The sequence below is a fragment of the Schistocerca americana genome, chromosome X (genome assembly GCF_021461395.2).
Source record: "Schistocerca americana isolate TAMUIC-IGC-003095 chromosome X, iqSchAmer2.1, whole genome shotgun sequence".
NCBI classification, from domain to species: domain Eukaryota; kingdom Metazoa; phylum Arthropoda; class Insecta; order Orthoptera; family Acrididae; genus Schistocerca; species Schistocerca americana.
In genome coordinates, this window is record NC_060130.1 from 684816563 (window position 1) to 684829743 (window position 13181).

Consider the following 13181-nt stretch of genomic DNA (forward strand, 5'->3'; position numbering starts at 1 on the left):
AAATATTATCTGTAACATTTCAGAATAGGGGTACAGTATTTTACTTTCTTTTAGGAAATCAACCTTCAGGACAACGTAAGTAGTTCAAGTGTATTGGGTATGATTTTATTCATACTTGTTTCGAAATTGCAGTACCAAATCCTAGATATTTGTAGCCTAGCTCCTATTGCAGATATTTGTAGCCTATTTCCTATTGCCAGGAACCTTAACTTCACCATCAGCCACTCATATGGCGAAATTGCTCTCCTCATACAAGTTTGATTACTAGGATTTGTCAGAGTCAAAAGACAACTACACATTTCTAAATCCATACTCAAATAAGTACCCAAGTCGTGGAGTTTGCCCTGAACATGTGAAGTAAATTTATGCGCGACAACGCCTTCGTTTAAGTAGCCACTATGAAGAGCATTTTAATTTGTCTTTCTGTTTCTCGCATTTTGTTTGCATATTTTTAGCAACACAAATTAGGAACACAGACCGTAATAGAATTTCCTCCATTTTTGAATAGATGATATAGACTTACTGTACGAGGGTGTAGTCGCTTGCCATTGAAATTTCTTTTTTATGCCGGTAGATGGCGGTCGAGCAATACATTGGAACTTGTGTGTGAACATACAACATTTTCAGCGATCTAATACATGCACAGTTATGTGCGCAGATATCTGCGCATCTGCACATACACATTGTTGCATTTGGACGAAATATGTATGTTATGCGAATGCTTTGTCTATTTGTTTTGCATCAGTGTGCCTCTTTAACTAAATTTGCTGAAAACGATAACATACTTAATAACACCGGATATTAGTTTACATTGTAGCAATGTGCATCTATTCCGATTTCCATGAACAAATGTTTCTCCTTGCTATGGGAAAGATTTCATCCGGGAATGCGTGTTCCTTCATGCACTCTTTGCATTGCTTTAGCAAAGTTCATAGGTGGAAACAAAGATTCTAGACTTCTTAGGCTATTGACTTACCACCCTGACCTCTATTGGAAGTGTAAATCTTATGGGAATTGACAGTTCGCGCTTCGGTGTTGATTGAGAGGAAAGGGAGAATGTCGGAAATAGACGATACGGCTGTTTTGGACGTGTCATCCGAATGCAAGTCCTTAATGTTGCAGAGGCAGTGTAGCAGGGATACAGATGTCATGTCTAATTACAGTACTTCATTGGATGATTCCGTGGTACGATAATATTATCACAATATAATGTGGCGAAATATGCCTCACATAGAAAAGCTTTGAATGACCCTCTAAATATTTCGTAGTAGTAACTTCCATAATCCTTTCAGGTTGCTTCCCCATCAGTTGAGAGCTTTTCAACGCTGCCAGACCAGGAATTGTCAGAGTTTGGTGTTGATACGAGGGATTTGGTGGTGAAAGTTGATAATCCACAGAAGCACCTTGACACACTGGAAACATACATAACATTTCGTATTACAACAAAGGTACGTCAACGACACATTGCGTATTGAACTGCGACATTGACGTTGCGCATAACTTATAGAAACATTTTTCAGACGACGCGAACCGAGTACGAGGAAACTGAATACGTAGTTAGGAGGAGGTACAATGATTTCGTTTGGCTTCGTCTGAAACTGGTTGAAGCGTTTCCAACTCATCTAATTCCAGTAAGTGTAAAAATCATGCTTACAGGATAACACTTCCGTAGTTATCGGTAAGTTATGCCTTTGTCAAGACGAAACACGTCCCCAATCTCTCTGTAGTGTTTATTCACATAAAGCAGTCATAATCAACAAATTGGCTGTTATGACACATTATTGTCGATAAACATATAGTGTGTTAGCACACGCCAGAAACGAGATTTTGTATCAGTTTTAGCTGGAGTATTTGATTGGCATGAGAAATAGCTAAATGTAAACTGTTAGATATATACAATAAACCAAAAAGTGCTCATTTTACTATTGTGTAACAGAAGACAGGTACACTGAATTTTAGACCAATATTTCTAACATCCATCTCTTGCAGACTCCTAGAGTTTATTCTGTGCCCTTAAGATCATGATGTTTCTAAAGGAAAAGCTTTTCTCTAAGAATTGAGGGAAAACAGAATGCAGTAATTATACAAGATAATCATGCAAACAGTAGCTGTAGGTGAACAGCTAGATTGTCTTCTTTAATTTCTGGAAGACATTTGGCACTATACTACATTGATGTGCAAGATCAGCACAAATATGTGATTGACTCAAAGAATATTTATCAGTTGGAAACTGGTATGTTGCACTGGGCGGCAAACTTTCAACAGAAAAAAAGTGACATGGAGTTTGCTGCCAGAAAGTGTAATAGGACTGCTAATGCTCTGTGTATACAGATAGCAGATAATGTCAACACACTGTATGATTGTAAGGCAATGCATTGAAATTTGTTCGCTGTTTGCACTTGATGTAATGAATGGCAGCTGTGGGTCATTTAAGTGTAATGTCCAAACAGAAGCAGATAGTATTACAAAATTAGCGGTAAAATTCTAGGACTTCTTGGGTAGTTCAAAAATCTGATTATAGGACTAGGAAGTGATAGAAAATTAAATGAATATATGAAATCAGTAGCCGGGAAGATGGATGAAAGTCAGATTTATTTCAATGGTTCTTATAAAGTTCTGTAAAGGAAACTTAAGTCTAGTGTGACAAAACTCTTGATTTGTAGGCGGCCTAAAGTGTTAAGTCCTTTAAAGTGCGAGTGGCAGTGAACACTGAAAAACTTTAAGCACACACCTCTAGGATGGATAAGTCCATACATCTGCACAAATGTAGAACACAGGTGCTCAGGGAATTTGATTCAGTTGGTCAGTGATGTCCTCTTGAAAACCTAGTGCATAAATTTAGAGAACCAGTGTACAAATAACTTGAATTGGAACTCTCACATAGCTAATGTTGTGGGGAAAGCTAGCTAAAGACTGATTTATTGGTCAAACACTTAGAAGATGCAACAGGTCTGCTAAAGGGACTGCCTACACTAAGCTTGTTCAACCTCTGCTAGAGCTTTGCTGTGCTGCATGGGATCTTTACCAGATAGGATTGATGGAAGACACAGAAAAAGTCAAAGGAGGGCAGCTCATTATGCATTATCACAAGGGGGGGGGGTGTCAGATATAAATGAGTTTTGGTTGACAGTCATTAAAACAAAGGTATTTTTCATTGCAGTGAGATCTTTTCACAACATTTCAATCAGCGACTTTCCCCTCCAAATGAGGAAATAGTGCCTGCTGACAGGAGGAGTTATTGTAATAAAATACATTGCAGCTTCCTCAGAATGATTTAAGTGTTTGTTCTTCCCTGTGTGCTGTTAGTGTGGAACAATAGAGAATTAACTGTGAATTGCAGAGAAGTATGTTGCTGTAGAATATCCAAACGACACTGCAGACATTCTGCTGCCTCCGCTGCATGTATTAAGTGACAGTGTAGCAGTTAAGACAACAGATTCACATTGAAGAGGATTAGGTTTCAAATCCTTCTGTCCATAGAGATCTAAGGTTTGAAATTGATATCCTGTCCTGTGCTAGCACACTAATATGCTTTGCTGGTGACTACAGTGTTGATTGGTATTGTATTGGTTTCAAATGCTGCTGTTTAGTTATGTATGGTTGCACTGCACATGGTCTAGTGTTGCATCTGTATCAGCACTAAGGATTTTGACCTGCCACCTGTAATATTGCAGCAAGCTGTTAGTGCCACATGTTTCATAATTGTCCTGCAGCTGTATGTGGTATGCAAGAGAAATTGTTTGGAACCACCCATATGGAATAGTCATTTGGTAACCAAACAAAATGTCTAGAGCTTGATGCAGTTGGCTTGCATGTTGGTAAAAAGGTATGGACAGAGCCTCACCCAAGCATGCTTATGAACCCTGGACCACAGCTGTAGTAGTTTACACACACTCTTCATCATATATTATTAATTCTATTTAACTCAAGATGAAAGCATACTCTAATGCAGGATGAATTACATTGATCTATTTTATAGAATTGGTAATATTATGGTAACAAACGTTGAAAATAGCTTGATGGTAGGCAGCTTCAGTTTTTCAATTGCTCCACATAAAAAAAAATCATGATGTGTTGACTACTTCACTGTTCTAAACTGAATACTGTTTTTTTGCCACCTTCATACCATGTACTCAGGAACGCTGTACTGTGGCATGGTCTCATGGCTCATGAATAAAGCGCTTGTACTTTAAGTATGTAAATGAACTTTAAAACTGTACTGTCATTCATTGCCGTAGACTGTAGACTACTACTGGCATCTGTGATGGCTGCCATAATGTGGCTAGCATGTGGAGTATAGTCTATCATGCCACACTGTTCTGCAGGAAAACCACTCCCTCATGATTCTTGAGTGATGTGGAGGTGTGTGTAAGGAAGTAAAGCACTTTGCCTCCACATTTGTTCATGTATACATCTTTTTTGCAAGAATGAAAGTTTTGGAGATAGTATATGGACATACTCCATATCTCATACTCTGCAGTGAAAGAATGTTGTCAATCCTGTAAGGCTGCTGGTAGTGTTGTGAACAGTACCAGACTGTGTGATTTGAATCCCCAGTAACATTTCATTGTATTATTACACTCTCCATCAGCTGCAAATATAATGTTTTGTGGTTTTCTAAAGAAACAATAAAGTTCTTTTGTTTGAGAATAATTTGTCAGTAACTGCAGTGTAATATTATATTGTGGTTGGTAACTATTACTGAAACTGTTCTCAGACAATTTACTTTCAATAACTGTTCCTGTTACATACATTAACAACATTCATGAAATAAACATTTTATGTTGTATATGTGATTTCATAACAACGTAGAGTTTTTTCTGCTGGTGAAACAGAAACTAAGAATGCAATCAAAAATTTTCACAAGCTGGTTGTGGGCAGTTATTTCATCTAGGTATATTTGGGATTAGTAAACAAGGTAATACTGCACTGAAAGACTGATGATGTAATGAACATGGCAGAGAAAAAAAGCCTCAAGAAATGAATAAATGATGGTGTCACTAGCAGTGTGAAAACATTAGTAAAGCAAAAGCTGAAAAACTAATTGGACCACCTTGGGAATAGGGGATTTTGGGTGGAGATGTTATTAACACCGTGAAACTTGTTAAAGACTGGAAAATATAATGCCACAGTGAAAAAATAGGTTTTAACCAGGGATGTAATTGTAACAATGGTGTAATGAATGAATGAATGAATGAAATTTTATTGTCGTTTAGCTATTACAGCAATTGACAAAGTCAAGTTACATATATACAAGTTATACAGCATATATATACATGGGTTAAAGATCAACATGTGACATAGGTTTTACATAAAATACAATATTTAAAATGAAATAATATGAAAGCATTGCATCATAACTGATTCAGTTAAAGAAATTATGCTGCACTCTCCAAATCTGTACCACTATGATATTTTTCAGTCGTAAAATACCTGAAGTGAGTAGTATGGATTTGCAGCTAACCAACTGAACAATTTGTCTTTAAATAAATCAAATGGAGCTTCTACCCATTCTAGTGGCAAATTATTAAACATCTTCATACCCACCACTTCGTAGCTGTTCAATGACTTGGATAATCTGTAGTAAGGTACGTCAAGATTGCTACTATTTCTGGTTCCGTGAGAGTGTACATCTCTCCTATGCTGGTATTCTGATAAGTTGCTCTTTATACACAGTAGGGCAGTGTAAATATACATGTTTATCACAGTTAATATTTTTAAGTTGACAAACAGTGGTTTGCAGTGGGCCAGTTTATCACTGTTTGTGATAATTCGAATTACTTTCTTCTGAAGTACCAAAATGTCCTGAAGGTGTGAGCTATTGCCCCATATTAAAAGCCCATAAGATATAATACTTTGAAAAAAAGCAAAGTAGGCTGATCTTAAATAGGCCGCAGGTACATGGTTTATTAAATTCTTTAACAAATACACCACTCTAGACAGCCTTGAACTAATGTATTTAATATGTGGCTCCCAAGTCAGTTTAGTATCTATAACAATACCTAAGAACTTAACACTAGTCTTGAAGTCTTCTGCTGGCGGATCTCTCAAACTAAATACAATCTTTTGAGTTTTACTCTCATTAAGCAGGAACCCATTAGCTCTGAACCAGACTGATGCCTGTGATATTGTCGTTTGCCACAGTTTGGAGCATATCAATGTCTGAGCTGATATTGAAAAAAGTGGTATCATCTGTATAGAGAATGGAGTGAGTATTTATGTAGGATGGTAGATCGTTTGTCATTAGGATAAATAGCAGAGGTCCTAATACTGAGCCTTGTGGCACACCGCACTTAACTTCAGCTAGCTGTGATCTCTGTTTACCAATACAAACAATTTGTCTACGGTTGCTGAGGAAAGATTAAAAAATGTTGTCAACTTCACTGTTTGTGATTCCGTAATAAACTAGTTTGTTGAGGAGTGAAATATGCTCCACAGAATCGAAGGCTTTGCTAAGATCACAAAAGGTAGCCTGAGCAAAATTTTTTCCTTCATAAGCATTAAGCACTTTTTTAATCAGGGTGTCAATGGCGTGGACTGTGGATTTGCCCTTCCTAAAGCCAAATTGTACCGCAGTAATAATGTTATTACATGTCAGATTATCACACAACTGGGAGTTGTTGATGGATTCCAAAACTTTAGATAAAATAGGTGTCAGGGATATTGGGCGATAGCTAGATGGGCAATTTTTGTCTCCTTTCTTGTAAATGGGCACTACCCTAGATAATTTTAATACTTCAGGGAATACTCCTTTAATTAGACACCTATTTATACATTTAGTGAGAGGATATACTATGTAGCCAATTACCTTTTTTAACATATTACAAGAAATACCATATATATCTTCACTATCAGAGGGTCTAAAGTTATTTACATCTGGTGTGACCTCTGTTAAAAGGAATTTATCGTTCAGGGTGTAGTCTACATTATGGTATTTAATGAGATCAGCAACAGTCTCTTGTGGCCTCACAATGCTTTCCCTAATTTGGTTAACAGATTTTATACAGTAGTTATTAAATTCGTCTGCTGAAGTCACTACCTCAACTTTCTGCTTGCTTTTGGCCACTGAATTTATTATAGTCCATGCTTTTCTGCATTTATTTTTTGATGACTCAATGCTGACTAGGTTATGTTGTTTTTTGGCCTCATTTAAAGCATACTTATATTCCTTTTGTGCTCTTGAGTACCTTTGTTTAGCCATATCAGTTTTCTGAAGTCTGTAAGAATCTCTATACGACAACAGCCTTCTTTTCATATTGGCTAGTTGAGCGGTATACCATGGACTCTTATCCCTATGTCTATTACTGTTACTTTTAGGGTTAACTTTACATTTGTATTGAGGACAGTTGGTCTCGAATATATTTAAGAAATAATGAAAAAATCTATCAAACAATGTATTGGCAGAGCCCTGAGCATTATTGTTAAACAGATGTGACCAGTCATAATTACTGAGTGAGACCATGAAATTAGGCAATTTTTCTTGCGTTATTGGTCTTGTGGTGATTATTTTATGCTCTTTAAACTCCTTATACTCCATGTTATGCCTCCATGTTTACCCAAACTGAGTCATGGTCCGAGAAATCGAAGACAGCTACATCTGAAGACAGTAACTCTCTATTGACATTTGTAAGTATGTTGTTGAGACAAGCGGACTGTCTTGTGGGTTTGCAGTTCGTAAAAATGAAGTTGAATTGTCGTAACAGGATTTTAAATTCATTTACAGTGTGCACATCTTTGTTTACATCAAATGCGGCATTGATGCCACCACCAATCACAATACTATATTTCTTCCACTGAGGACTAAGAAAGAAATTTAGTGAAGTCTCAAGTTTTTCTAAAAATATTAATGGACTTCCATCTGGTGATCTATAAAGAGATACAGTAGCAATTTTTAAATGATCCGGATATATGCCTGTGGCTTCAAAATGTATCTCACTGCACAAAAATCCTAGATCTAGTTCATTACTACAATTTATTAATCCCTTCATAATGTAAATTGATACACCCCCATGAATATCTTGCTCTCTGCTAAAACTGTTTGCTGAGTGGAAATCATCTAGTACATGAAAAGATATTTCATTTCCTTTACACCAGTGCTCAATGCATCAAATAAGTTCTCATTTGCAAATTCGTTTAGAATTGTGTGTTTTCCACCTATACTTTCAATATTGAGATAACCTATCTTGAAAGACAAAGTTGGTGAGTGGTTTTTGTTAATGGGGCATTCATCATTACTGCTATATTTCTCTCTAGTGTTACTGACATTTATTATATTATTCTTATCTTTAATCTGGTCATCCAGTGTGAATCTGGGCAAAGCTGTTGGTCTCAGCCCTTCTTTGCTACCTCTAAAAAAGGGTTTTCCTTAAATCTAAGTGGTATTGACTTAGAGCTCTCGATTTTTGTTATGCCTAATTCATTGGCTAGTTTTATGATTTCATTACTCACATACTTCTTTCCGAGTTGATTCAGATGGAGACCATGAACAGTGTGAAATCTTGTACCTAAGTTAGTTATGTTTACAAAACAGACATTTTTAAAGTATTTACAAATTTTCTTCATTTCTTCATTTACTCTTGTCACTTCAACATTCACACACGACCAGGATGGAAGATCATGCCGAAATGGTATTGAAAAGATGAGGATACGTGAAATATAAACAGACTGTCATGGCACTTTATTGGGTTTGCGAACTCTCAACTGTCACCTTACAATCTAACCTAAGCCTTAGACAATGCTGCAGCTCAGTCTCATTACTGTCTCGATAAATAATTGGATTTTTACATAAACACGTTTGTTGGCTTCAACTCACAACCAAACCTAAACCTCAGATTACACTACAGATCATCTGTCATGACCACGAGACAGAGAGAGAGAGAGAGAGAGAGAGAAAATGAATAATGATTGGCAGTATTACAATCTTCTATGCACATGCTATTGCCAGTGGATCTGCACATTGCCAGTGGATCTGCACAGCTCTAGTATCCAACACAATGTAATCTACCACACAAAGTAATTAAGGGCATGTTGTAAAAACACACAAATGACATAACAACTGAAACATACAAACAAAATATCAGATGCCAGTTATGTAACACATGACTGCATTTGTGGCTTGTGTTGTTCACTGGAACCAAACTTTTTATGTGGTATTTCATTCTGAATGCATTTGTTGCTGTTATTAGCTACTCATTTTTACACAGTATTGATACAATGACAGTATAACATGTCGACTGACATAGACGGCCACAGCAGAGCCTCACGCCTTATCTCAGGAGCTACCCTGGACTGGTGATGAAACATGCATCTCTATTCCTGTGGTAGTCAACACATTCAATAACAAGTTCTAGGTGATGTAGACTCTTTAGTTTGCCTTGGGATAGTGCCAGAGTCCAATATTACAACTTGAATTATTGTTCCCACACGGCTTTTCTTTCACCTGCGAGATCCCTGTTTCTTTTCATCTTCTAATTGCAGGCAATTTGCAAATGCTGTGTGTTGTATACAGCAAGGTATATAAAGCAAGTTGGCACGTTTTATTGGTTGCTTGCATCAGGGTGTCTTATCGGTTTTTATGCTGAGGTTCCAGTAAATGTAGAAATTTTTATTTTCTTCTGTTTAGAGTATCGTAACGGTAGTATGGACAGAAGACTTTCATTAACACATATTGCTGCCATAACTTTTGCTGGGTTATTTTTGACAATTCCATAATGTTATTTTCAAATAAGTGTGTTGGTGATTGAACGGTTTATCTTATAAATCTACTGGATTTTAGTAAGCCATGTATGCGAAACAGGACTAAAGCCTTCTTTTTAAAAATTGCAGATCCTAAACACGTTAAGTTCTTTATTTGCTAAATTAGTATGACAATCTGTGATGAGCTGTTCTTTGCTACCGTGAGGTTTCTTCAGTCAGTTTATTATTCTGCCAGTACCTTAATTTGCAGCATTTGTCTATACATAATTTTGCCTGTACAGGATGTGAACAATTTGTATATTGTGCACAAGTGTGTGACAGGGCAGTTTTCGGAGAAGCTATTACATATCTTTCTTGTGTCCACATAGAAAGGTGTGTGTGTGTGTGTGTGTGTGTGTGTGTGTGTGTGTGTGTGTGTGTGTGTGTGTGTGTGTGTTTTTCCGGGGTGGGGGTATTTTCATGTTTTTTTAATAATTTGAAAGCATGACTTCTAGTGAAAATGTTTCCCAGTACAGAATAAAATTGCATTCAATTTCCTGCCAAAAGGCTGCTATTCATTTTTTCTCTAGGGCTAATAGTTTCCACATCACAGGGGTTGGAAAAATCACATATCATTAAAAATTGTTTATCTTTAATGTATTGGCTTAAAAATGAATATTATGTATGGGTACCACATCTATATGCAGTAGAGCTATATTAAGGGATAAATTGTGTTCTGGGGGTGTAACTGGTTGGAGGGGGTGGCATGTGTGGAATAAAAGTGCAAGGCAAGTTAGGTTGCCAGATTGCGATCATGCACTTCCCTTCTTCATAGGTATGCGAGCTGGAGATGTTGATGTGATCTTCAGTCTAAAGACTGGTTGATGCAGTTCACCATGCTACTGTATCCTGTGCAAGCCTCATCATCTGCAAATAACTACTGCAACTTATATCCTTCCGAATCTGCTTAATGTACTCATCTCTTCATCTCCCTCTACAATTTTTGCCCCTCGCACTTTCCTCCAGTACTAATTTGGTGATCTGTTGGTGTCTCAGAATGTGTGCTATAAACTGATCCTTTCTTCTGAAGATAAGCAGGTGATTTCTACCTACCCCCCCTAGATCACAAGAAGCAACTACATGATATTTAACAAAGTTATACTGACGCTCCACAGTGTGTGTTATGAATCACTGGCAATGCAGAATGTTTCTTAGTTGGTTGCATGTTCCATTGATCAGTTGCACAGTACGGTAGCTGTTATGAGGTGGAACATGTCAAGTGCACAAGAAATGCACATATGAAACAAGATTTTTTTTCACACACACACACACACACACACACACACACACACACACACACAGAGTTAAAGATTAATATTTCTATTATTTACCCCATTCCCTTAAATGGCACAAAATGCATATACTATATTTATAGATTTATCTATTTCTATTCAAGAATTCATCTATGGTATAGAAGGAGTTGTCAAGGAGATATGATCTCAATTTATTTTTGAAGCTATTACTGCTGTCTGTCAGATATTTTATTTCATCTGGAGGGTGTTTGTTTTTCATAAAATGCCTGAACACTAGATAGAATGCAGGTATCAGTTACTAATTATGCTAATGCAAGAACACACACGGACAGAATTTACATAAATCTCTGCACACTGTTATACACTGCTCTAGAGGAAATTGATTTTTAGATATACTGTACAGCAGCTTTAGTGTTCTTCTGAGAAACGCGACTTCCTGCACCACGAGCACAACTTGATTTTCAGTTTGCGGACAGATAGACTATACCTCCCGAGCATATCCTGTCCAGTTGTCTTATTTGAATGGGCAAAACAGCTTCACTGAGCACATGTTTATGTAGTGGAGTTATTTTAATTTTATTAAAAGAGTACTTATTTGCAGTTGTTGAGTGAGCTTTGATGTATAATACATCCCTATAAAAATGGCTGAGGAGTGTATAATTTGTAAATGTGATATTGTCGGTGATCTTTGTAGTGTTTGTGCGACGGGGATTGGATAGGTAAATGTGGCACTTTTCTGCTTTCTACTGACAGCACATTGAATTGTGAAGCCATATAATTGGGTTATAGTCACTTGGTGGTTATCAGGGAGGTACTGCACTTAGTTCACCATTGTGTTACTGGTAGACTGCATAAATGTTTTCCAGTCAGGAATACTGTAGAGTTGACTGCACCTAGTGAAGCCACTTACCACACCACCATACTACGTCTTCAAAGATAGGTGAATATCTATGATGGAATGGGGCTGGCCATGTTAGTCTAGATCAGTAATCTACTTTAATGCATTGCTTGAATTATGTTGAAATACCTGAAGTCCTAGAACACCTAGATGAACTACTTCCATTTCAGAGGGAGATCATTGAAGCCTCTGGGTGTCTTCGGATGTTGAGAGAGGTGAGGCTGAGGTGATAAATTTGATATCCCTAGTGCTGTGAAAAGTATTTCAGATAAAGACAGTGGAGACAATGATATCAACATTGTTGAATAGATATTGACAGCACGTTACACTTGGGACAGGCTTTTCAGGGTGGTGTACAGTTGACAGTTCCAACAGTTAAGCTTTCTTACACATAGCAACTGTAAATAAGTACTTACTTAATGAATTGAAAAAAGCTCCACTGTGTAAATAAAAGCTCAGTGTAGTTATTTTGTCTACTCAGATAAGAGAACTGTACAGAAAAAACGCTGGTCTGTAAACTGAAAAGTGAGCAGCTTTCGTGGTGGGGAAACTGACTCCTCCGGAAGAACATTAAAGCAGCTGTACAGATGACTAACAATCAATTTCCACTCCATCAGTGTTGAGCAGTGTGCAGGGATTTATGTAGATTCTGTCTATATGCATTTCTTGTGTTTGTGTTATGAAAAACTCGTACTTGCCTTTCACGCACTGTTAAAGTATTTTGTGGAAAATAAACACCCCGAGAGCATGTCTACACACTGCATCACCAGTGATTCATGGGACGCGCTGTGGAGGGTCGGTATAGCTTTGTGAAACATTGTGTAGTTGCTTCTTATGATGTAGTGAGAAATCACCTTCTTGATCTTCAGTTTGTGGACCTACCATCCATTGTACTCCTACCTGCTCCACCCCACTCTATTACGTCCCTGGAACCCAATTTATCCCTTAATACCGGGTGATCAAAAAATCAGTATAAATTTGAAAACTGAATAAATCACCGAATAATGTAGGTAGAGATGTACAAATTGACACACGTGCTTCGAATGACATAGGGTTTTATTAGAAAGAAAAAATACGAAAGTGCAAAAAATGTCAGGCAGATGGCACTTCATCTGATCAGAATAGCAATAATTAGCATAACAAAGTAAGACAAAGCAAAGATGATGTTCTTTACAGGAAATGCTCAGTATGTCCACCATCATTCCTCAACAATAGCTGTAGTCGAGGAATAATGATGTGAACAGCACTGTAAAGCATGTCCGGAGTTGTGGTGAGGCATTGGCGTCGGATGTTAT

At 37.3% G+C, this 13181-nt stretch overlaps 1 protein-coding gene across 1 annotated transcript in view; it reads left to right on the forward strand.

The window, feature by feature from the left end:
- Positions 1-963: 963 nt before the first annotated feature.
- Positions 964-13181, forward strand: part of LOC124555126 (sorting nexin-7-like) — a 127072-nt gene continuing 114854 nt past the window's right edge. Inside the window, exons 1-3 of the mRNA XM_047128930.1 lie at positions 964-1185; positions 1293-1448; positions 1521-1631. Of these exons, the coding sequence (XP_046984886.1) occupies positions 1057-1185; positions 1293-1448; positions 1521-1631 (396 nt within the window). The 5' untranslated portion in view covers positions 964-1056. The remainder of the gene's footprint in view (positions 1186-1292; positions 1449-1520; positions 1632-13181) is intronic.